The sequence below is a fragment of the Tamandua tetradactyla genome, chromosome 19, assembly GCF_023851605.1.
Source record: "Tamandua tetradactyla isolate mTamTet1 chromosome 19, mTamTet1.pri, whole genome shotgun sequence".
Taxonomy (NCBI): Eukaryota; Metazoa; Chordata; class Mammalia; order Pilosa; family Myrmecophagidae; genus Tamandua; species Tamandua tetradactyla.
In genome coordinates, this window is record NC_135345.1 from 54,976,184 (window position 1) to 55,002,913 (window position 26,730).

The window sequence follows — 26,730 nt, forward strand, 5'->3', positions numbered from 1 at the left end:
CCACTGTAGGACATAGAACTATATTAAGCAAATTAGACGACAGAAAACTCATGAGGAACTTAAGACAAGTATTTTATATATGGCAATTATGAAAGAAGTAATTTCAGTGCAAATGCTGTCTGAAATATTTGAATATTTTACATTCTCTAGTGTCTGGATTGACAACGACCTTGAGAACCTGAACATTAGTGTAGTTTTCAAAAGAAAATTTTGTTTTCTCAAAATTTACCTAAATTAGCTTAAAGGATAAACAGGTGGTGGTTTTCATCGTGCTCCAGTTTGTTTGGGTGATTTTTCATTCTCACCTGAAATAAATCCTCTTTAAATTGGTATATTGGGCAAAAGGGACAGTAGGATATTGATTTTTAATGAATCTGTAGGACACCAACAGTAGTAAAATATCTGTAGTGACCAATTCAAGTGGGACGTCAGTATATTTAACAATATCACTAAAGATAATAAATGATAATTTAAAATTTTATAATTAACTTGAAATATGGAAAAAATACATAGAGAATAAAATAGGAGTTCTCATAACCCTGCTAACTTGCTATAACTAACCATTTTTAGGATTTTGACATATTTGTCTATATTTTGGATGTGATAGTTAATTATACATAGTTTTACTCTTTCTCTTTCTATCTCTCTTTCCGTCTCTATCTCGGTGTTTTTTTTTAAGTATGTGGAGGCTCCGGGGCCTGGGCTTCTCACAGATCCTTGTTCAAATCTGGGCTCTGCCATTGGATAACCAGTGTATGGCTTTCTAGGCCTTGATTTTTTTCATATATAAAAAAATAAAAAATGTTTATTTTCATAAATAAATAAAAATTTTCATATATAAATAAGAGATAAATTATAAAATTTATCTCTCACTTTTGTTATAAGATTAAATGTTTGCTAAAACTATTAGATAAAATAATGCATGATAAAGTATTTAGACCAGGCCTTGGCATATAAGCAGCATTGTATAAATGATGGCTATAAAAATAATATTGATGATTATTTATTATTCTTTATCAAGCAATTTCTTTACTTTTTTTTTTTTTTACCACTTCTGATGACTGTATAATATTATACTGAGTGGATATACCATTATTTAACCAAATCTCTATTGCCTCATTTTTTAATTATTATAACATGCTTGTTTTTGTATGTAAGTTACCCATGCCATTAAGATGAATTCTCAAATGGAAATTAGGAATCTATGAATGAGATTTTTAAAAATCTGTATTGTTAAATGCTTTCTAAAAGAGTTGTGTGAGTTTGTAATTGTATGCTACTTTTACCACACCTGCAAAATCATTGTTTCTTACAATTGAGTTTTCTTGTTTTTAATAAGTGAAAAGTGCTTCTTTCAATTTAGTTTTGCTATTTTTAATAAGTAAAAAATGATGCCTTGTTTAAATTTCATCACTAGTTTAGCTGAATACTTTCCCATCTATATTTTCATTTCCTTTTTCCTGTTACCTTAATTAACTGAATATATTGACTTTTAAAAAAATTTTGTTTTCAAATTTGTATTTTATAATTTTTCTTCTGTTTTCTCCTATGATGCCAAAGATCTGCCTCCTCTGCAGAGGTTTGAAGGAACTCCGTTCTATTGTTTAGTTAAAAACAATGTATGGTTTGATTGTTAAAACACTGTCTTTGGGCGGCATGATGGCAGCTCAGTGGCAGAAATCTTGCCTGCCATACCAGAGACCTGGGTTCAATTTTGGTGCCTGCCCATGCCAAAAAAGAACAACAAAACACTGTCTTTAATTCATCTGTGATACATGATGTTATAAGAAGACCTAAGTTTATTTCTTTCCAAATATTAAATAGCATTCTTTTAATGTTTTTATGGAAAGAGGATTCTCTTTCTCTTTTATTGATTTCTGACTCCTTATCACATATATAATTATATTGAGTCTGGATATGGACAATTTAGTCCAACTACTTTGTCACCTAATAAACATCAAGACTAGTAGTTCTGGAAGAATTTAAGAGGCTGATCTAAGGAGATTTAACTGGAGGACAGAGATGGGAGACTAAGTATTCCAAGTGTTTGTCTTTCCTATCTTTATGACAATGATTCTACAAAAGCAAAATCTTATGTAAAATAGTCAGTTAAAATTCTCTTACTTGTTATTGTCTTTCTGTCTTATTCTCTTATAATTAGATAAAGGATTCATTAATATCTTTCCCATGATGAATACTACAATATTTGTAAATGATGGAGAAAATTTAGATTTGATTGTTGAATATGAGGCATACCCCAAACCTGAACACCAACAGTGGGTATATATGAACAGAACCTCCACTGATAAATGGGAAGAATATCCGAAATCTGAGAATGAAAGTAATATCAGGTAAGAAAACGACCTTGCGCTGGGACTTACACATTTCCCCTCCCTCTTCTTCTTGGCTTGACAGATCCCATCTCTTTGACCCATAGATGCATGAGAGACCTCCTGATATAGATGGAAATTCTAGATTGTCTCCTGAGTACCATCCATGACATCCGTTTTGCTGTGTGTTTAGAACATACACACGAAAACATGTGTTTTCTAATTCATGAAGTGGAGAATAGTTCTTTCCCAGAGTTCTGAGTATACAGTGCCTGCCATATGCTATTTTTCTTTTCAGAGAATTATTTATGGTGTCAGATAAAGAGGAAATTTATTAGTACCTATAATCATGTTTTAAACTATAAAAACTAAGACTCATTAGGAAACCAGGCAGTGAACCCAAGTTTTTTTTGTGTATAAGATGTCTCATTCAATCCTCAAACATTTACGATTAAAATAATAGCAAACATTTTGTATACCTGGTATGTGCTTTTTTTTTTTTTCTTTTAATTTGTCGAACATGATTCTAAGTTCCTTATATGTGACTCATTAATTTTGGTCCTCACACAGCCCAATATGGTAGACACTCATTTCCCTCATTTTTATAGAAGAGAAAACTGATACAGAAGGTTTAAGGAACTTGACCAAGATCAAAGGGCTAATAAGGGCTAGGGTGCCTGTATTGAGTTTTTATATTTTTCCAGGCAGTAGGCTGTTAGCTGTTGTAAGAATGTTGGAGAGAGATGATAATGTCCTAGGCCAAGAACTAAGGGTTGGAGGAAAGAGAATGAGTTTGGGAGACATGAAGGATGTCTCCTTAGTTAAGCCTGGTGATTGAGGGGTTGGACAAGACTGGAAGGAGCTGAGGATGCCTCTGAAGAGCCTGACTTACTCAGCCAGGTGGGATGGTGAGTGGGTGGTGCTGTTCCCTGAGAATAGGGAGGAAGGGGAAGACAGGAAGGAGGGTGAGGAAAGACCATGAGTCCATTTGGGAATCTGTTGAATTTGAGATTGACTGGAGGATCTCCAGGTATTGATGTTCAGGTAGGACACATCTTAGGTCTACTTTCCTAGAAGCAGAACCCGAGATGGATTCACATGCATAGGTGAGAGAGAAACCTGGTAGGAAGTGGCAGAAGCAAGATGGTGAAGGGAAAAGAGCAGAGCCAGGGGCGCTTTGGAGCTGGGCTTTTGTCACCTTGGCTGTGGGTCCGGCTCTGGGTAATAAACTTCCAAGTGAGTCTAGTAACCCAATGGCAAGCCTTGAGATTGAAAGAAGGTTGCATGCAGCTAAAGGGCAGGGGGTGGGGGTGGCACGCACATATCTTCTGTATTTGAGTCTGACTTTAGACTACTGGTGAAGATTTGCAAGTTGAGCAAGTAGCAAGTAGTTGAGTGCAGGAGAATGGATTGCCCTGGAGCTCGTGCAGTGGGAGCAGCATCTTAGCAAGACTCCAGCTCACATTGTGGGCTGCCCAGGACATGTCAGTGACTCCCTGAGAATTGAACTGTCTGCACATATCTGGCAACCTGGCAGTGAAGCAGAAGCTCGGGTCGCAAATACAGCCGAGAAGAAGTGGTAGAAGTAGGAGGAAAGCCAGGAAGTAATGGTTTTATGGAAAAGTGTTGCAAGAAGGAAAGTAAGGGCAGTGACCTTGATAGCTTGCTTGAAGGGAGGGGAGTTCAGCATACTGGTGAGAGGGAGTTTGAACGAGACTGTGGAGGGCTGAGGAGCAAGAGGCTGTGAAGAAGGAAGGAGAGAGAGAGCCTGTAAGACTCTGGGATTGCTTTTATACTTACATAGCCTTTCCCCTCTCTATATTCCCACAGAAGGGGTATTTGTCTCAGATATGTTTTATTTTACTTGTTTATTATATATACACATTAATATATGTATATATAATACATGTATGCATATTTACCCACCCATCTACACATGTATTTGCTAATGTGGATTTTGCTAGTACTGTAATAGTGATCACGATTTCCTCAAACAGAAATGCGCTCCGAGGCAGACTGTCTTTGGTGATTGATTTATTGTCCTTTCTTGTAGATATGTAAGTGAACTTCATCTAACCAGATTAAAAGGAACCGAAGGAGGCACTTACTCATTTTTAGTGTCCAATTCTGATGTTAATTCTTCCGTAACATTCAGTGTTTACGTGAACAGTAAGTATAAGGAATGTCTCCTTATGTTTATGTTTTCTATTATCTTAAGTTGTGGCTAGTATTTGTAAATGCTGCAGAACTCAGAGGTGATATGTACTATGTAAATAATGTTTCATGATAATTTTGACCTTAACAAAGACGAGGTGGTTTGGTGGTTAGAAGAGTGTGTAAGAGAGCCAATTGCTTGGCCTACATTTCTCCAACCATATGACCTTGTAGAAGTTGCTCACATTCTGGGTGCTGGCTTTGAAGTAGACAGAAGAGCCTTAGAAGTTAAAAATACAGTTGTGTGAGGGAAAATTGATTGCTGAAATGGGGAGTCAGAGGTTGAATAGGAGCTGGGTTATGTTGTTAGGTGTGAAAGAGACGCTGTTGGCTCCCCACTTCACCCCTGAGCTCCCCACAGCGATCTCGTGGCGGTTGAGCTCAAGGGAACACGATCACCACCTGGGGCTTTGCCAACTCCATGACTTCCTCCTTGCTCTGTTCTGTTCCTGTCTGAATTTCCAGGGAAGGGTGGTAGGTACCTGCCACACCAGCCCAGACTCCAAAGGCATGGAATTCCACAGGAATGGCCGAATAAGTTACCATTGGAATTAACTCTCCTGGGTGTCTGGGGGTGAGGAGACCACCCACCTGGCACATTGCCTAGAAACCACCTTGCAAACTGCTGAATGCTTTACATAAGTGTTGGGAGTTGGGATGGGGTCCTAGGAGCACAAAGCATGGAAGCCGATTCCATGCCCTCTGGGAGCTTACTCGCAGTATGAAATGATTGTTTAATTTGATGCTGATGCTGAGCAGGTATGATGGGATGAGTAGTGTAATCAGTTTATAAATGAAGAAACGAAATCGCTAGTAAGTGGTGCTCTGGAGAGGTTGTTTTGTTTGTTTTTTAATTGTGGTAACATATATATTACAAAATTTGTCACTTTAACCAGTTTTAAATGTATAATTCAGTGGCATTAATTACTTTCACAATGTTGTGCCACCATCATCACCTTCTATTATTAAAACTGTTTCATCACCCAAAACAGAAACTCTTTTACCTTTTAAGCATTGACTCCCATTCCCCTCTCCCCAGCTTCTGGTAACCTCTAATCTACTTTCTGTCTCTGTGTTAGATATTTCATACAAGTGAAATTATACAGTATTTATCTGGACAGGTTTTTTTTGTTATCATGATCTTATTTTTGAGAAAATGCATGTTTACATATATACATTAAGTATATGCTTATGAGAGTTTTATGTTTTATTCTTTATGTTTCAGTATTTTCTGATTTTTTTTCAAATGCCATTGTTTACGTTGAAAGAAAAACGTTTTAAATCTTAGTAATTTCATTTATGCATAGAAAAAATTGGAAAGGATTACATCATAATGGTAAATGTAAATATTTCTTAGTTTTAAGATTTTTCTTTTCTTGCTTTTGTTTGTGTATTCTAAGTTTCTTACCATAAGCACATATAATTTTGTAATCAGAAACAAATTAGCAGAAGTTACTTCAAAGGTAAATTCCAGATTTCAACAAACCACTTGGTGCCAGCAGATAATTGGGCCCATTAAAATATAAGCTTCTAACTTGAGTTGCTCAGTCCATTATATAATTCTTTGACAATGATTTAATGACCGCTTGTTAATGCCCAGTTAAATCATGATAGCTTGTCTCCCAAATATATTCTTCAGTCATCTTATCACACCTCTCCATCCCAGCTGAAAAATCACTTCTTATTTTGATGTGAAAATGGATCCAGTGTATCCTCAAATTTATTTTTCTTCTCTCCTCAAAAATCTCTTCACAAGTTAACTTTTTTTTCTTAGCTTCTTCGTCTGTCAAGAATGATTTATGTATTTTTTGAGATTTTTTTGAAAATGAATTCAAGAATTTCATTTTTTTAATCTCGTGTTCTTCTTACCAGAATTGAGGATATAATCCAGGAAGGAAATAAGGAGTGTGGCATATAAATTAAGAGCCCAATTTAGACATGTTCTTTTTTTTTTTTTAAATACAAAAAAAAACCCACCCAAATATACGCAAACGTCCCTATTTTAATCATTCTGTTCTACATATATAATCAGTCATTCACAATATCATCACATAGTTACATATTCATCATCATGATCATTTCTTGGAACATTTGCATCTATTCAGAAAAAGAAATAAAAAGACAACAGAAAAAAAAAATTATACATACCATACCCCTTACCCCTCCCTTTCACTGGTCACTAGCATTTCAAATTAAATTTATTTTAACATTTGTTCCCACTATTATTTATTTTTATTCCATATGTTCTACTCATCTGTTGACAAGGTACATAAAAGGAGCATCAGACACAAGGTTTTCACAATCACACAGTCCCATTGTGAAAGCTATAACATTATTCAGTCATCTTCAAGAAACATGGCTACTGGAACACAGCTCTACATTTTCAGGCAGTTCCCTCCAGCCTCTCCATTACATCTTGAATAACAAGGTGATATCTACTTAATGCATAAGAATAACCTCCAGGATAACCTCCTGACTCTGTTTGGAATCTCTTAGCCATTGACACTTTGTCTCATATCACTCTTCCCCCTTTTGGTCGATAAGGTTTTCTCAATCCCTTGATGCTGAGTTAGACATGTTCTTAATCTTAATCCACATTTCTGTGGGTGTGAACCTATTGCAAATAGGACCCTTTGAGTATTTCTTTTTCATTAAGGTGTGGTCCAATTGAATGAGGTTGGATCTTTTTTTTCTTTTCATACTTGACATTTTAATTGAGAAAAGCTTATATAGATTTCAGCTGAGATAGTAGGTTAATACAAGTATATAAAGAATAATTTGTCATTTTGGAAAACTCTTAATCCTATAAAACTCAGTTTAGTAATTGAACAATCCAATATGAGCTAACACATTTTACCTTGTTCTATGCGTCAGTGATTTTTAAAAAATATTTTTATTGACAAATGTTCACACACAGACGGTCTGTACAGAGTACACATGGTGTACAGTATCATCACATAGCTGTGTATTCATCACCACGATCATTTTTAGAACATTTGCATCACTACAGAAAAAGAAAAAACTCATGTATCGCATACCCCTTACACCTCATCTCATTGGTGACTATTATTTCCATCTACCCGGTTTTTTACCCTTTATTCCCCACATTATTTATTTATCTTTTATACTTTTTTTTTTTAACTTATCTGTTGTCCATACCATGGATAAAAGCATCAGACACAAGGTTTTTACAATCACACAGTCACATTGTAAAAGCTATCGAGTTGCACAGCTCAGCAGTTTCAGGTACTTCCTCCTCCAGCCAGTCCATTACACCATAACTAAAAAGGGTTATCTGTATAAGGAGGTTGGATTTTAATCCTGATAACTGGAGTCCTTGTCAGCAGCAGAAATTCAGACACAGCACTAGAAAGCCATGGGAGGAACTAGAAGCAGGAAGCCAGTGGAACCTGACAAATAAGACCAGACTTCTGGGACATTTTGCAGCCAGTCCGAGGCTTTGGTGTCTGTCTCTCTTGTGTCCACGCTGGATGTTACTTTTTGCTTCCAACTTCTTCCTCAAGACTGGCTGCCGGCGATCCTGGACCCCTCTGTCATATAGCAGGGCACGTGGTGGCGTCTACTGGGTCTCTCCCTTCCCTTTTGCTTTTGGTTGCTTTCAGTTTTTTGCTTCTCCTGGACAGGTTTTTGATTGTTAATCCAGAGTCCTTTCACTATAGAAGCAGTTGCAAATTGTGTTTCCTGAATAAGTTGCTAGTATGTGTTTAGATAAAGAGGGGTACTGCCTCACAGGTAAACATGATTCTTTATTATAGCCTTCTCAGAATCTTCAGTGTGTTGCGTACATACATCTTGCCTCCCCAGCAAGCATATATCTCAAACTTGTTTGACTAAGGAACTCTTCTTTTCCAAGAGACACATGTTATCATCTCAGTTCCTCAGGACAGTTTTGATTATATGTACCGCATTGGCTCTTGGTTCACATGTCTTGAGATTAATTCTGATTTTAATCAAAGGAGCTTAATGTATCACACACAGAGGCAAAATTATCTGATTTTGAAAATCTTAATATTCAAATAATTTAAGAGATGTTTGTGGGTAAATCAGATATCTTTGCAAGCATAATATGCATTTGTTCATACAAAGCTTTTGGATTCTCTAGTGTAGTGCTTCTCAAACCATCAATGGAGTAAAGGACCAGTTTGTTTTTTATTTCCAATTCATTGTGGATCATACCTGTAAAACACAGTAATAGCAAATTACAAAAGTGAAATGAAAGTAAACAGAGATATATAAAACACAAGCTCAGATTTTTTTTTAACGGTTTTATTCAAACACCATACAGTTCATCCAAAGTGTACAATAAATGCCTCTTGGTACAATCACAGAGTTGACCCTTGGCATTGAAGTGGTACCTGTGTTACGATTGATGAACAAATATTACAGTATTACTAATTCTAGTCCATAGTTTGCATCATTTGTATTTGTTCTCATATACCCTATTAGCACCTTGTAATAGTGACATACATTCTAATTCATGGAAGACCATTCTTATATGTGTACTTTCATCATCCACAGCTGGGTTCACGATATTATACAGTCCCATGTTTCATCCTCTAGTTTTCTCCTAGTGACACACACAGCCCTAAACTTCCCCTTTCAACCATGATCACACCCATAATTCAGCACTGTTAATTACATGCACAATAGTGTGCTACCATAACCTCTGTCCATTTCCAAACATTTACAATCAACCTTATTAAATATTCTGCACAAATTAAGTATCTGCTCCCCATTCTCTACTCTCATTCTATCTCCTAAAAATACACAACACTTCACAAATTTGCATATCTTCCTCGCACAGGGGCCATGCTCATCTCCGCCTCGTTCCACTGTTTAATATATGTGCTACAAAGTGAGCACCCAGACTTTTTTTAATATTAAATTCAGTGGATATATAAAGTTGTTTTGTCCAACTGCTCCCAGGTCCTAAATGCTTATTCTGTTTCTAAACTTCTCTCCTGTGGACCAGTAATAGCACATCATGGCTACCCCTCTTCACACACGTGTTGAGAAAATCAGTGTATGTGCCTTGTATATCTCTCCCCTTTCCTGTCCTCAAGGCCAAAGGGCATTTAGTTCTGTCTCTTTTCCCTGTTTCATGCCTCCACCTGTCAGTGTGTGGTCTGTCTGTTGACTATGAATCACTGACCTTAGAAAGATTTCTCTGAAGTAGGCTTCAATTTACTCTTCTCTCTGGTGGCAAAATTGCTACCATTTTACTTGCCTGTGTTAATTTGACTCTCAATAGGATCAGTTAATCACCTCTGCTGGGAGAACTCATGCCTGTTTGAAACTGGATGGGAAATAGAATTAACCTTCCTACATGATCCCTTGCTTGGTTCCCTGTTTGTGCCCGTCTTTCCTACATTCTGGGTTGCCAAGAGCCCGCCCCCAGCATTTATGGAATTCCTGCTTTGTGGCACTGGGGATACAAGTGAGGATAATGTAGACCCTGCCACCAGGTGAAGCTCTTTAGGAAGTCTGTTATTGACTAGTTGATGTCAGCTTATTATAAACACTAAACTGTTTGGTTTGCTTACCTAACACATTGGATTTCTTGATCATGAAATGCTTTGACAGAGATAGCATTTTTTTTTCATGAGGCATTCCATATTTTTATTACAAAACATGGACCACACTATTGCAAGCTGTTAATAATAGGATGGCATATAGGAACTCTGTATTTTATGCATGATTTTTCTGTAAACTTACAACTTCTCTAAAAAAATACAAAAAAGTGAGCTGATAAATTCCCATAGTTAAAGCCAACTTAGTGTGTGTTATTTATGTTTTACAGCTAGAAAACTAAAACAGGTAACCACTTTGTTCTGGTTCTTACCAATTTCTCTAGCCATCCGTTCTTTTCTTTTTTCTTCTTCATTTTATTTTATTTATTTATTTATTTATTTTAAATACAAAAAAAAAACACCAGTTAAATGCAAACATTTCTATTTTGATCATTCCGTTCTACATATATAATCAGTAATTCACAATATGATCACATAGTTGTATATTCACAGAGGTAGCATTTTTGTGTGAACTTAAAGCAATCTTACTTCACCTCCTGTGAAGTGTTTCACTTGCTCTTTACAGATATAGTTGGGTAATTTGTATGTTTCAAAAACTTGAAACAGATCTTATCTAACACTATTATAGGCAAAATGTTTTATGTCAGATTTTAAAATCAAATTAAATAGAAAATTAAAAGTTGGTGCAGTTGTGTCCATTTTGCCAAATGCATATGTAGATTTAGTATATGCTTCTTTCTATAAATAAGTTAGCCCCAAGGATAAAAAGAAATTGCTTTCTAAGAACTGGGATTAATAAAAATCAGAATGTGCTTATTGGTGCAAAAATTGAGGCTACTTTTCCTCAGTGACGTTGATGCATAATTGCTTAATAGATTGAGCTGCAAGAAATGCTAGTGAAAATCCTTGATTGTGATTGGTTAGGTTTTTGGTGGCTGGAAAATTTATTTATTCTGAAATTGCCATGTGTAGAGTGTATGTGTTTTAATCTCTTAAATGGGTGGGAGGCTTTTGACAATTTGTGTTAAGAGAACAATTAAATATGTAACATGGTTTGAAAATGTTTTTTAACCTCTTTGACCAAGCCATAATTGGCATGGATCTGTTAAATTGGTTCAGTGATGTTCAAGGTTTGTGATGCCAAAAGCCATATCTGTTTGCCACCTTTGAGCAGAACTTGCAGAGGAAATCAATGGGAGTTTTCATTCAGAACAAAGAGTAGTGATTCTTTGCTCTGAATTTGCATTATTGTGATTACTCTTGGAATTGCTTTTCCAAAATGTAGATAGAAATCAAGCTCTTCGTTCTAGAGAGTTTGATATCCTCTGAAGATTTTTTCCCTTGCCAATTTATCCCTTGCCCCAAGTTCAGTATTGGGTTAATGTGGTACTTGTTTAGAAACACATGGTCTCTTTGGTTATGATAACTGCCAATAGTAAGGCTTTAACCAGGTATAGAACAAATAAAAGGCCAAATGTGCATTTTAACCCTAATTAATCCACCTGTTTTTGTTATTTTCCTTTCCATCTAATATCTCTTTGAATAAATATCAGTGATAATGAAAAAAGTGAATATTTTGGAAGTTTACTTTGGCTTATAATTTTAGATATCCCAAGGGAATCCTGAAGTGATTTATGTGATTGTAGAAAGAAGTTATGGTTGATAGGATAAACCATTGCTTTTTATCCTCTGGAATGATTTTATGAGATCCAGTAACCTTAAAATGACACTTGAAAACTTTATCTGATGGCATTTTCCAGATCAGTATTTTGAATTTAAAATATGTGGCAGATGATATTTATGGGCCATCTATCTTCAATCTAAAATGCACATCCTTTTTGAAGAACCAGTGGTTGGGCTGGATGGGAGTCCTGTAGTACTCAGGGGAGGTAACAATAGGGCAGGCAGGGTGAGCAGGGCATTGAAAACTTAAGGGGCTCACATTTCACAGAACATGTTAATGTTACGCTGGATTGGGTACCAAAATGACTGCTGAACTATATACCAAATCAACTCTTAAGAGTCACCAGTTTGACTGCATTTATGGCAGGGTGTCAACAGGGGGTTGAGGAACAATTTAAGGAAATGCTAAATAATGCATTATTTCTTAATCACTGATCATATAATTAACATCCTGTCTGGTGTGTTAGTCCTTATTTATAGATCATACGGTATATTGAAATCAGCCAAAGTTAAGAACTCACCCAGAATATGAGGCCTCTTGATGAGAAAGTTTCCCTTTGACGACATTTACAAAGGCTGAGCTGTCTTTTATGTATTTTTGGTTCATAGCTAGATTCAGTGACGGATGGCTAAATTGACTCTGGGAGAAGCCACTGTAAGTGCAACATCCTGCAAGCAAGGCACATTGAGCATTTGCTACAGGTGAGGGTAGACCTGTCAAGCCAGCTGTGCAGATAGCGTGATACTGCCCACCCGCCCCAGGGCCACCCACCTGGCTGCAAGTGTCGGTGACTGATATTCAGACCTTTGGGTTGCTGTGCCTTTCCAGAAGATCCTCCCAAAATAAAAGCAAAGACACTAAACTTAGCCTTTTTTTTGAAGGTAGAGATGTCTTCCTACTCCCTATTGGCCTTCTGTTTCCATTTTTAAAGGCGATAGGGTCCTCTAATCAAAACACTTGAGTTTTCAAACCATACTTATGTTAGCAGCTAAAGTATATTAAGGCTTGATGCTAACACACTTACTGATTTTGCTTTAGAGGCTTTGCCTTTTAGAGTTTTGTTTTACTTGGTGGTTTCTACTAGCTTTTCACCTACATTGTTATTGAAATTCTTAGAACATTAACTAAAGCTAGTGCTGAATGGAACTCCTTTCTGGTTTGTTTACTTGCTTTTGAGAGCTTGCTGTAAGGTTAACACAATAACCAGAATATAGCTTGGTTTGTGCAGACACTTGCTTACACATTTTAAAATTAAAACATTTTTCCCTTATTTTTGGGAAGGATAGAAAGGATAGAAATCCTTTCATTCTTTATTAAAAATCAGGTTTTTATGGTCTCTTTTTAGGTTTATTTACATTTTGTGGAATACTATTGCTGATATATCCCTTGTTTTATATATATTTATTTTTTTCCCCCGAGGTGAGTCTTTAAAACTTTTTTTAACCAAAAAATCAGATCTTATTGTTTCATAACCTGTTTTTTGTGTGCTGGGTAATGACTGCATTTTGAATATCTTTCCATGTCATACAATACTCTTCTATATCATTTTAGTATTTTACTGCATGAGATGCTATTATCTCATAATTTCTTTAACCCATGTCTGATGGAATTTTAAGACTTCACGGAGTGTAAAGCAGGATTCTTTGAGTCGGTATATCTGAGTTTAAAAGAAACTCATCAGATGATTATATTCAGGTTCATAATTATCTTGTTTAATTTCAAATGAGTGACCTTGTCTAAGTGCCTGGAAAATAGCAAAGTTATAATCTGTCATTATCTTTTCATCCTCCTGTGTCCTGTACCAGTGGCTTGGGAGATGCATTGGTGTTAGCTTTTTATGACAGGAATGTTTTTTCAGATCTTCTTAGCGTGGTACCTGATCTATGTAAAAAATAGCTGCTTGTCTTTTTACATCAGTCTTTTTATAGGTAATGTGTGTTCATTTGAGAGATCTGACAGTGTCTGAGCTCTGTTTATTTTCTCTTCCTGAACTTGAAATGAGTTTTTGTTCTTAAATTGCTTGGGAGTTATGAGTGTTGTTTTTGACATGACACTTTAATACTCTTTCTTATAAAGAGGATCTCTGTGGATATAAAAATTGTTATAGACACTGGAATTGGTAAAGGAAGATATAGCAAACTACTTTTAAAGTAGGACTAGCTTCTCTTCTAATGTAAAATAATTTAAGAGATGAGGCTTTGAATTAAAGAGTCTCAGTTTCACCCCTCAAGTGTTGGTACCATTATTTGTCCTTCATTTCTCACAAGAAAGTTGGTTGGATGGAGTATGTTGCTGATTTGGGAGAACTATTTAAATACTGAGCCTGATAGAGAACAAGGCATCTGACTCAATCCTTGTCCCCCACTGTTGCCCCAATTTTTGTGGTCTGACCAAATTTTAGGCTTATGGTGGGAAAGCTGGAGATCCGGGTTTGGGTCTGTCACTGTATAAAACTTCTAGATTTGACCCTGAATTCTTGGACATACTTTACAAAAAATGGCAGGGAGTAGTCCCTATTAATATTAGTGGAACTTCTCTATAGAGATTTCCTTTTCAGTTTTACTACATGTGTTTTTACATCAAATTATCCCTCTTTCTTTACAGATATATGCAGGGTCACCTATAAGCCAATGAAAATTGATATAAATTTAAGAATAGGTAAATAATTTTCTTGCTCACCTTGTGTCCGTAGCCTTCTCTTCCACTTCTGAATTACATGTAGTAAAATAAATTAGTTACTTTTACAGAGTAGAAAAAATAACATTTGTCACAAGCCTGCATTCCTTGGCAGCAAGCAGGGTTGCATTGGGGTAAATGTACGAATTCCCTCACCCTGGCCCCCTGCACTGGGCATGCCTTTGTCAGCACAGCAATGGTGCAAATGTTAAATTCAACACAGCGATTCTGATTGAGAAGGGCTTTCTCTAAGTAGCTTCATCATTTTCCAACTTAATCTAGGGATTGGAAGATCTTTTGGATAACTGTTTAAAATAGTTTATGGGGTTTGGCCAAGTATAGCCCATGGGCCAAATCTGGCTTGCAGACCTTTTTTTTTTAAATGTGGCCCACAAGCTAAGAATGGCAGTTACATTTTTTAATGTAACCATTTTTAAATGGTTGGGGGCAAAAAAAAAAAAAAAAACAACAAAGGAGAAGACTATTCCTTGGCTCAAGAAAATAAAATAAAATAAAAATTTCAGTGTCCATAAATAAAGTTTTATTGGAACACAGCCATGCCCTTTTTGTTTACATGTTGTCTGTGGTTGCATTTGTGCTGCAATGGCAGAATTGAGTAAAAATTCAACAGAGAACATATGGGCCTGCAAAGACTAAAATATTTACATATCTCACCCTTTTCAGTAAAAGTTTGTTGACTTTTGACTTAGGAACATCACTTCATTAGGAGAATTTTTTTTAATGATAGGTGCTCTGCTATAGAGAGCTATAATGATACAGTTCCAGTTTTGTTTCATCTGATAAATTTCTATTAAAAGTCTTGGACCAATTTCTAGATATCTTTAAGAATATATAAAACAATATGTAATCAAAATATCTATTCTGGGGATTTTTTAAAAAAACACACTGTTTCTTTTGTAAGTAAAAAAATAACTTTTCATACTACTGTTTTAGCTGATTTTTATTCCTTTATTTTAACATTATTGACAGGAATGTGGGTTTGCCCAGACCCAAACCAGGGTACTGATTAATTGCTGAAGTGTTGCTGCATCTCTGTTAAAAGCAGAATATTCATCTTTCTGATTCTTCTGCATTTATTATTTGGAGATTTAAGCCTGTATTCTTTTTCCTGCTGATTATGGCGTGTTGGCAAATAAGCATTTATATTAGGAGGTAGTTAGTGGTGAGAGAAGATCTGTGCTCAAAAACATATTTTCCACACTTAGATGAATAAAATAAATTTCCACCCCACCCCCACCAGTTATTTGTAGTATCTCTTCCCCATCTCCAGCTCTTGTTATCCGTGCTGTGTTCTTAAAAATTCATTTTGTTCTTGCCTCCCATATGGACCTGATAGTGGTGAAAATGAATATTTTCAAGATCTCAAATCTGTGGAGTAAGATCAATGAATGGTTAGGATTTTTAATTGCATAAGTAACAAATTCTCAGTAGAATTACAAGTTCTCTGAAATCTGCCTAACAGCTGATGAGTGGTGGAGACCTTAGAAATACTCAGGTCCATAATGCTTTGAAAGGAGCAAAAGCTATTTTTTATCTCCACAGGAAATACATAAGTTATAGACCACTTATGCTTATCTAAACCTCTAACTTGGGAGGAATTAGGGGATTTGTCATTTGGTATATTGCTTCTTGCAGAATATCTAAAAAGCTACCGCTCAGATTTAACCTGAGAATTGGAGAGGATTGATGCATCTTCTAAAGCAAAATGTATTTTTAATGCATTACACTGGGCATTGAAGCATTTACAAAATGTAGATGAGCCCAGATTTTCATTTTTGGGAATCAGATTTATACCTAGCTCACCCTTTATGCATTAAGCATTTTCATACTATAACTTTTCATATACAGCCCAAACTGTACTTAGCCTTTTCTGAATGAGGTCTCTCACCACCACTATCAGGGTCAGGACTGGGACTTTGCGTTGAGTAAAGAGAAGCACCTAGGGTGCAAAATTTAAGGAGGCGCTCGCTTTCAGGTGCCATCTCTGTCTTTGAAAAACCTTGAGAATGAATACTCTCTTCAGTTTTGCTTCTTATGTGTTTCTTGCCTCCCCCTCATCTCAGCTTTGTTCAGGGTCCCCTTGAGATGCTTTAATAAAGCAGGTTGCTGAGCCAGACCCTCGACTTACTGAATCTTGGGTTGGGAACTAGGATTCTGCCTTCTAACTGCTTCCTTTAGTGATTCTAACGCATAACCGAAATTTGAGGCCCCTCTGATCTCTATTGGCCAACTTAAGGCCCATCGCCACAAAAGCTGCTCAACTAGCCTCAGGTTATGGTACACCTGTGATAGTAGCTTTTTAAAAACTGCCTAATTAACCAGCACACAGGAACATGTAGGCCAGGCAGGGCTATACAACTTGCCAGCCATGGCTGTTGTATAACTGCTACCAGGTGTCACGCTGGAAGGCTTGGATCCTGGAGCACTTGTAACCAAAGCTAAATGTAATTGATTATGGAATTTTGAGTTGTGCCAATTTTTTAATTAAAAAACGTTTTATAGGTTCATTATTCCATGTTTCGTTGTTTAAAAAATTAGAAAATAAGTTAAAAGTATAAAATAGATACTATCCATAACTCTACTGCCCAGAGATAACATCTTAAGGTATCTTTTTTTTCCTTCCTGTTAATATTTAAATCCAATAAAAAAGCATCATATGGCATAATGGGCATTAGGAAGGATGAGTGATAAAAGAAATGTAGAAATGAGTAAATCTGTCTTAGGACCTCAATTCCCCTTTGAGTCCTATCCAGTTATCTTTGCCATCTCAGTGTAGACCTGCTTCACTCATCAGCAATCTCAGTATTTCCCATAGAAATTCAAATGGCCTGATTTCAGTAGAAGTTCAAATGGCCAAAATTATTTTATGGCCCATTATCACCAAAATGTAGTTGTGCTATATAAGAAAATGATCACCGTGAGGCTGTTTCCCCCACGTCCCTTCTTGTGGCTTGTAATTTGATTGCTTTGGTATCTGAGAGGTTTGTTCTTTTTGGGTGACAATCATTCAACAGCTCTTACTAGGTCTGCCATGGGTCAGACTCTGTTCTGAGAGTCAGAAGTGTAATCAGTACAGTGTGCTCATTGCCCTTGAGAATGTGTTGTCTGATGGAGGAGGCAAACCAAGATAAGGCATAACAGTGGCAGGTGCTCTTAAATGCTGCGGGGATTGGGAGGCACGAGACGAACCAACTTGATGTAGAGATATTGGGAAGGGCTTGGAAAAGGAGGTGACATTTGAACTAAATCCGGAATGACCCTGTCATATGGTACATGCAGTCACCAACAAAGAGCATTCTACAAAGGTTCCACTGTTTTTCTTATGTGTGTGCTATGTCCTACTTTTCAGCCCAATCACACAGTTGCCCATGATAATTAAATGAAAGTTGCCAGATGGATGCTTTCGCAAGATGATGGTTTGTCTTCTTGCTCTATTTGTAAAGCTGGCATTGGATCCAAACTCTCAAGGATGCTCCTACCTTGAGATTGCTTTGGAGTGTCACTGTTGGGTGTGTGTTAGCCAAATGGCCTGCCCATCAGCAGGGCCAGGTTGAGTGACAGGTGGGTGTGCCATGCATGTAGACTGTGGACCCCCGCCAACCTGTTTTTGCTTCCAAGGAGGTGAGGTGTTGAGAGGTTGTTCTACAAAGATGTCATTTATCAGTATTACCTTCCTGTGGGGAAATAAACTTCCTAAGCTTCTGATCTGTCAGTCTTTCCTTCTCACCACATATTTTTCCCTATCAGTTGAAACATAATTGATATTGAATGTCCAGCGCATCAGATTATAAAACATGTACACACTGTCACACTATCCTAAAGAAGCAGTTTTTAGATCATTGAAGATTAGCCAATATAATATAGTTCACTTGTTGTATAGCCAATTTGATTAGCCAAGGAGGGTGGATGCTCTGATAAAAAAAATAGTAACCGAATCATTAATAACAATAATCTGTTATTTGATTCTCTAAATCATTCTTCATATATTATATGTTCTATCTCATTTAAGTGCCACAAAGTCCCTATAAAATAATGTTGTTATTATTCCCATTTTACACAAAGACATGGAAATTTAGACAGAGATTCAGAAAGTTGATGAGGGGCAGAGAACTGGTAAGTGTTGGCGCTCTGAAATTCAGGTCTGTCTTGTACAAATATGGACCATAGTTTTGTCTTCAGACTAGGCACCCTAAATGCCATGGCCCTTGAGGGTACAGGGTGAGCACGTGAGCACACCACCACCCCTTCCCTCAAGATACCCATTTTACTTGTTCTCAAAGAAATAGAATTCTTCAAGTATATAAACAGAACTGAACATAAATTAATCTTCTTTTCACGTTGGAAATAATTTCAAGAATTTGCAATGCTTTAGGGCACACTTGAATATCAGTTGATTATTGTAGTTACAGAGAAATGTCAAATTAGAGCCTTCCTGCTGCTGAAAATGACTTATTAGATGATTGTACTCAGGTTTAAATATATGTGGAGTAAAGCTCTTGGGCTGGTTCCCTCTTCCAATTTTCTGTCCATATTTTGCATTTGAAATGAAAATTTGAGATTAGAAGCCCATATAATATTTTACTCTTTATGTTTTGCCATCTCCGTAATAAAATGATTCATCTCTTTATCTGTGTCCCCTCTAAAGCCCCACACCCCCATTCCTGAGAAAAAGTGGGGCTTTCTTTCTTCCTGTAACTCCCCCTCATTTCATCCATTCCAGTCTTCACAGTAACTTGACATTCTGATGGCAGGGAATCCTTTAAACAAGAGTTCTACTTTAGAACAATTTGGAATCCTCGAATTTTGTTTAGAAGGAATCATTCAAGTATACCCCTGCATTCAAAGCAAAAACCCTCCAGATGGTCATCTGACTCCTCTTCAGCCACTCCATTACCCACAGAGCTCTCAGGGGCCTCTGCACCTGCAGAGTGGACAGTCCATGCTCGGTCTGGCAAATGTCTTCCCTGGTTTGACCCCCCCACCCTCTTGCCTGAACCTTCCGCTCACCGATTCAGATTCTCCCATTTGAACAACCTGTCTCCACAGGGTCTGTGTCAGCCTCACAGTGATTCTACAGATTAGAAGGAGAGCGGACTGGATCTTGGTGAGGTTTCAGCAGTCTGACATATGGCCATTTCTTTTTCTCTTTTCCTCCAGCAAAACCAGAAATCCTGACTTCTGACAGACTCGTGAATGGCATGCTCCAGTGTGTGGCAGCAGGATTCCCAGAGCCCACAATAGATTGGTATTTTTGTCTAGAGCAGAGGTGAGATGATTATTTTTAGCACTTCTTAAAATGCAGGAGGGATGGACTACAAGTCAGTTGAATTTTAAACATGTTTTCACGTTTGTTTTTTTTTAAAGCTTTGTTTTGATTTTTTTTTTTTTTTCCTATCCGTGTGGCTTTTTAGGGAAGATAATTGCTATACTTTTCTTAGTAGACATTAGTTTTGTTTGCTGGAAAAAAAAATGACTGTTGAGTGGCTCCTCTATTTTGGTGGTTATCTTTTTGGATTTATCATACAATTTCTAGCCTGCAGGTAGATAGGACAATTTTCCTGGACAAAGTAATTAGATTTCCATTCTATACACAAGAGGTAATATGTGTAGGAAATGTGGCTGTAGTTATCTTGAGAAAAAATTACCGCAGAAGTTAATTGCCTTGTTACCAAAAAGTAATGATCATGCAATTACAATATACATATGGCATTTTTAAAGCCATGTGTATTAAAAAGACTTTCTCCTTGATTAGGTACCCAGTCCCTAAACAGAACACATCTGGCGTGGCGCTTCCTCTCCTGTACAGTCCACAATTTAAGCCTTAAATTGTCCTTTCATATTACCAAAGACTAAAATGGGGTCAATGTTGCTGTTTTTATTCATCAAGTGCTATTTTATGCCCAGGCTCTAAAAGCCCAGTTTAATATCACAATTGAATAGTCAGGATGATAATGGAAATTTTATTTTTATCACAGCAATTTGGAAGAGGTTACACAGGACGGTTGTCTTCCGTCGATTTTTAGTGTGGTATTTTCTGTGGGGAACAATGGTGAGGGTTCGAAACCTCTGGAAAGTATGCCCACTGTGGAAGCAACCCCAATAGTCACATTGACTAATTGCACGGTATTTGTGGAGTGCTGACTGTGTGCCAGATAATATTCTGGTGTAAAAAACATACCTGAGTCCCTGCTTGTTGAATGTATGTCCTAATGGGAAGAGATAGACAATAGCCAAAATAAACAAGTAATTTAGATAGGTATTACATATTAAGGAGAAAAATGAAGCAAGCACAGGAGGGGCAGTTTAATATGGGGATAGTTGGAGCCAGGGTCTGGCTGCCAAGGAGTTGCTCCCTCAATTACAGTCGCCTTGCCACCTGTTGTATAACCCGGGCTTCCCTATAAGGCTCGGGGCTCTCGCTACTGCAGTTTGGGTATTACCTTGTCCTTAACCCTTGTAGGCTTTTTTATGCTCTGCCACAGTCTTCCTTTTCAGTCATTCATAATCCCCATTCCTTTAAAAGTTTATTATAAAATCTATTGTGTGCTAGGATATGTGCCAGGCATTCTGTCTCATTCGATTCTTATCCTTTCAGTCACCCTCCAAGATGGGTATTACCGACCGATTTTACAGCTGTGGGAACTGCATCTGGGATGGTTTAAGTAACTTGTCAGAGCTCAAGCAAATAGTGTTTGAGTCAGAATTTGAACCCACACCTAACTTCACAGCCTCCTCTCCTCCTCTCCACTCATGCCTAGTGCTTTTCTCACTTGCTGCATCCCCAAAGGACTCATTCGTCATCAGACACTGATGGCTGTGAAAGGAAATTTCTATCCATGACAAACTTTTGATTTAGTTTTAAGAGTAAGCCAAATACAAGATGTTTCTTCTTTTTTTCCCTTTTTTTAGAGTAAGCCAGGACTGTTGTTTTCTCCCCCTTAGATGTTCCACTCCTGTTACGCCAGTGGATGTGCAGATTCAAAATTCCTCTGTGCCACCGTTTGGAAGACTGGTGGTTCAAAGTTCCATAGATTCCAGTGCATTCAAGCACAATGGCACGGTTGAGTGTAAGGCCTACAATGATGTGGGCAAGAGTTCTGCCTATTTTAACTTTGCATTTAAAGGTAACAACAAAGGTATATTTCTTTTTAATCCAATTTAAGGGGATGTTTAGGTTCTTGTCTACCATTTCAATCATGACTTTGAGTCCATTCCATCATTAGCCATGTCATTTCTGGTAATACCAACATTGCACTGTACTGTCATCTAACTCACTACATTTCATTCCATACAAGACTACATAATTTATGCTTTTACCTATGCAACTTTAACTGTGTTCCTTTATATATTTAATAGATAATTATATGCCTGTATATATTTATCTATATAAATAGAAAGAATGAGTTACTGTAAAAGGGATACAGAAAGCAAGTGAGAAGTGTATTTACCTTATTCCCCAAACAGAATTAGGACAACTTAAAATCTCACTTATTTAAAATTGTTTTTTTTTTTTTTGCATGAGCAGGCACCGGGAATCAAACCTGGTTCTCTGACATGGCAGGCGAGAATTTTGCCACTGAGCCACCGTTGCACCACCCAAATTGGTTATTTTAATACGTTGCCAAACACCATGTCAGAAAGTGAGCGCACTCTTTTTTATGAAGTCAGGGCTGTGAGCTATTTCTTTTAAATCTTTAAAAAAATTGATTCATGAGTTAATAGCTCTTCTAACATAAGTTAAAAGGTCCTTTTGGGAGAATTGATGAATTGGTATAAAGTTGGAAGACAAAGAAACCGGGCACCTAAGTTTCGCTGTGAACTCTTGAGTTGGCAAAGGCTAGTGCCAAAAAAGGGGTGTGTTTTAAGTTTTTGAGTAATGGGGAGAAGAATCTTACATTGTTCTACATCACTGATTTTTTTTTTTCAGACAGGGCTATGAAAAGGACACATTAAAAATGTTCTTCATTATGAAGGAAAGTCGTGATGCTTAATGCTGTAAATTTGGGAAATGCAGTAAAAGCATAAAGAAAATATAAACCATCCATAAAGGAAACGTTTTCTTAAAGTTGTCCAGGGCAGTAATTTTGTTGAAATACAAAGTCATTCAGATGATATTGTTTTCATTTAAAAAATAATAATAAAAATAAAATTATTCCTGTGCTATGGAAATGTCAACTGCAGCTTCTCTTCCACAATAGCCTGGTTTAAAGCTGTATTTTAAAGATTCACTTGAATAACAAAGAGTAGTTGATTATGACTGAGGCAAAACTTTGAGACCCACATTTGTTATAGGATGGGAAGCGTGCGAGTTTGGTGGTGGGTGGCTGTGGCTGTGGTAGTTTCTGATGCTCTAACAGTTTGCAATTCTGCTTTTCTCTTCCCTTTTAGATCAAATCCATCCTCATACCCTGTTCACACCTTTGCTGATTGGCTTTGTGATTGCAGCTGGTATGATGTGTGTCATTGTGGTGATTCTTACCTACAAATATTTAAAGGTAACCATTTAATACCTTCACTTTCCTGAATGAGGTAATGACTGAAACATTCATCATAAAAGGTGACGTATCTTTCCCTCTCTCTCCCCCAGAAACCCATGTATGAAGTGCAGTGGAAGGTTGTTGAGGAGATAAATGGGAACAATTATGTTTACATAGACCCAACGCAACTTCCTTATGATCACAAATGGGAGTTTCCCAGAAACAGGCTGAGTTTTGGTAAGTGTGAAACAGGGGCTTTCCATGTAACCCCTTTCCGTATACCCATAACAATGACTTTAGGGAACCCCAGTAACTTCCTTTGTTTTATTCTACCTGAAATAACAAGCATTTTCTGTGAAATTTCACTACATTTCATAGATTTGATACAGAGTAGCGCTTTATAAGGAACTGTCTTGAGACAAAATTGTCTTTAACTCTTTAGTTGATTTTGAAATTACACAAATGGTCCTTCAATCCCAACATCACTACCACCACCCCTTACCTTGTTGTCTTAACTGTTAAAGGGAAAACCTTGGGTGCTGGCGCCTTTGGGAAAGTTGTTGAGGCTACTGCATACGGCTTAATTAAATCAGATGCTGCGATGACTGTTGCTGTGAAGATGCTCAAACGTAAGTTTTTGCAGGGGTACTGCATGTGCTCAACATCAGTTTGCTAAACTTGCTTTTGCTAAAAATAAGATGTTTCTTATTTTAGCAAGTGCCCATTTAACTGAACGAGAAGCCTTAATGTCTGAACTCAAAGTCCTGAGTTACCTTGGAAATCATATGAACATTGTGAATCTTCTTGGAGCATGCACCATTGGAGGTAAAGCATGTCCAATTGCCTTTTATTATCTGTCAGATTATCAAAGGGGAAATTTTAATATAATAAAAAAATTAAAATAATTTTTTTTTTTGGACAGTGCTTGATTATAAATTCCTTTCAAGATGTTTACCCAGATATGGCTATCTCTTGCTAGCTATTGTTTTAAGAGAGCTGTTCTTAAAAAAAATGTGTATGTTAGTTTTATCATTGTGGTATGGACCGTTCAGGACATATCCTAGTTACTGTCTTATGTGTCCCACTGACAGCACTTACCTCTTGAATATTTCGTCTAGCCCAGAAAGCTTTGCTTCTCATCTCACAAGCTTTATATATTGCTAGATCATACTAGGTCACTAAAGCGTTGATATTCATTTGCATACTGTAATTAAAACTAGGCGTCTAAGCTTACCGGTTCTCAAATAGACATCAAAAGGGGCAAGAATTTTGCTTCTGTAAAAATAAATTTCCAGTTCTGAAGCATCGGTCAAACCTCCCCTCGAGGATCTCTGTGATGTTTGCAGAAAGCATTTTAGTTGAGAGGAGCAAAGATGTGTTAAACGAGCTGTTTTCTTGAAATCTGCGTAGATTCACAGTAAATTTCGACAGCTTTACATAATTTCTCAAAACAACCTCCATAAATGTCACTTAACCACATCATGAATTGTTCATGGAAAATTTCTACCTAAATCAATTAGTCACCTATTCAGAGCTGCAGTTCTAGGCATTCATAACACTGAGAAAAATTTCGACTGGTAGTGCTCAAAACATAGGTTGATGCCCTGTCATTTCAGGTTCTCACCCATTTCCCAATCTTGTCTCAGCTGGCTGTTCCATGTCGTTGATTTTCCTATTATGCCACAGTTTGTGCTCTTCATCATTTCCATAATAACTTACGGAAAGCTTGTGAGCCCTGCTGTAAACAGAAGTGAATCAAAAGATTCACGTTGGAAGCTCTATAATCGTATTAACATTCGAAGACAGTGACTACTATCTGTAAAACCAGCAATAACACCTGGCCCCAAACATTAGCATCATTTATAAATTCAAGTAAAAGGGGTCTACTCGTTTAACTTTACTCCACCTAATGCTGCTTTTTCATAGGCAACGGGAATAGATAGGATTGTACTGGTACTAAGTAGATTAATTCATTTAAACTGAATTTTAATGGACGTGATCACCCTTGGGTATTTTTATGGGAGTCAGGATTATCTGTACATCCCACCCCTTCCTAACCTTTTCTTTTATACTTATAGGGCCCACCCTGGTCATTACAGAATATTGTTGCTATGGTGATCTTTTGAACTTTCTGAGACGAAAACGCGATTCATTTATTTGCTCAAAGCAGGAAGATCACACAGAGGCGGCACTTTATAAGAATCTTCTTCATTCAAAGGAGTCTTCGTGGTAAGAAGATTTTGATTTACATAAATAGTCGGCTGTTGACAGGCAGTTCATGGGGTCATTAGGGTTTGTAATCAGGGCTGATTCTTTAAAAAGAATTTTGAGGTACAAACTCAGAATTATTAAATCATTTAAATGTGGTTAAAGTCCAAAGAGTTTTTTAATTTAAATTTTTGTTATTGTTGGAATGCATCTTTAGCATTTTTCTAAGCTTTAGTTTTATTCCATCGAATGGATTCTAAACCTGTTTCTCTTATCATGGATCTGTTCTTATGTGTCATTCCTTTTATATTGTTGAGCTTGGTACTATATACATCTTTACAGTCAGACAGTGTTTATAGGGAAAATGCCAAAGCTTGTCAAGTTGTCACAGTAAATTCCTTTAAAACTTTTAACAGAATGGCAAAGAGCTCTGAAAATATCTCTACATGTAGGCTTCTCTCCATCTACCTCTGAATTATTTCTATATACCTAGCTCCCACCCCTCCTTTTTTTTTTTTGTTACCATGCTATAAAAAGGCATAACTGCTCTGCCACATGAAAAAAAAATTCTGTACCTTATTCTTGTCTCTTCTATCATTGATAATCATTCTGAATTTGATGTGTAAAGCACCTTCAGTTCCTTTAAGGAGAATGTTTGACCTACAACCAGAATAGAGTTCTTCTCTGCCAAACCTTGTCTGTTTTTTCTTTGCAAACGTTTTAAGATCCATCACTCAGGAAGGCTTGCCAGATTCACCCAGCCCAACAGAAATGCTAGTTCTTCACACTGTATATTTGTATATTTCTGCAGTTGTGTGGTAGATTCTTCCTCTCCTTTTTATTTGCTCTATCTCCAATGTACTGAAGTGGTCGGACCATGTCTCCTAAACTCTGAACACTTGATCCTCAAGGAGACCTCAGTAAATATTATTGGTGGACAATTGCCTCTTAAAGCCATTTTTTGTGCCTCTGGCTGAAGTTTAAAACCCCGGATGAAAGAAGTTTTGCTTAATCCTGTACACTTGAGTAGTACATAAGCCCTTTGGATGAAGGAATGAACCCCCTTTTTTATTGCTGAAGATTTGGCCCCATCTATTTTTTAACTTTCTGAAATAATGGCCTACATTGTTCAGTTCCCTGTGATGTTCTTTGTGCTTTGGGATCCCATATGGAATTGCAACCACCAGCACTCTGAAGGAGATTGTTGTCATGGTGTTTCTATGCTAATCAGAAGCAGGAAGTACTAGAAATCTTGAAGAGTCTCCAGCCAAATGTTGCAGATTCAAGAGGTCCAGATGGTTCAGAAAATCATCCAAATTATTGGTGTTTATCTGAACCAAACTTGGTTTTTTTAAACCTTCTCTCCCATCAGTTGCTATGTGTTAACAATCTCTGCCTTCCCCAGAACACGTCTCTGAAGTCCTTGTTCTTTGTCTTCCTTTCCTCTTGTTTCCTGGGGCTAATTTCGAGAGTTTGAAGTAATGTGGAATAATGTTTTTGGCGCTCTGTTTTTCTCTAAATCCACAGTGTCTAGAAATGGGACATTGCTAACCCGAGTCCCCTTTTTT

The 26,730-nt window shown here is 37.0% G+C and overlaps 1 protein-coding gene and 1 non-coding gene across 5 annotated transcripts in view; one reads left to right on the forward strand and one right to left on the reverse strand.

Moving 5' to 3' along the window:
- Positions 1-26,730, forward strand: part of KIT (KIT proto-oncogene, receptor tyrosine kinase) — an 81,366-nt gene that overhangs the window by 44,756 nt on the left and 9,880 nt on the right. For 2 of the 4 annotated variants that reach the window (XM_077136890.1, XM_077136891.1), the window contains exons 6-14: positions 2,162-2,351; positions 4,384-4,499; positions 19,635-19,743; positions 21,420-21,613; positions 22,866-22,972; positions 23,065-23,191; positions 23,479-23,583; positions 23,669-23,779; positions 25,033-25,183. In XM_077136890.1, the coding sequence (XP_076993005.1) occupies positions 2,162-2,351; positions 4,384-4,499; positions 19,635-19,743; positions 21,420-21,613; positions 22,866-22,972; positions 23,065-23,191; positions 23,479-23,583; positions 23,669-23,779; positions 25,033-25,183 (1,210 nt within the window). The remainder of the gene's footprint in view (positions 1-2,161; positions 2,352-4,383; positions 4,500-19,634; positions 19,744-21,419; positions 21,614-22,865; positions 22,973-23,064; positions 23,192-23,478; positions 23,584-23,668; positions 23,780-25,032; positions 25,184-26,730) is intronic. The other 2 variants (XM_077136892.1, XM_077136893.1) reach the window with 1 other exon arrangement.
- LOC143663767 (U6 spliceosomal RNA) lies at positions 9,325-9,428 on the reverse strand. Its single transcript, XR_013166152.1, has one exon. It is a non-coding gene; the product is annotated as a U6 spliceosomal RNA (small nuclear RNA).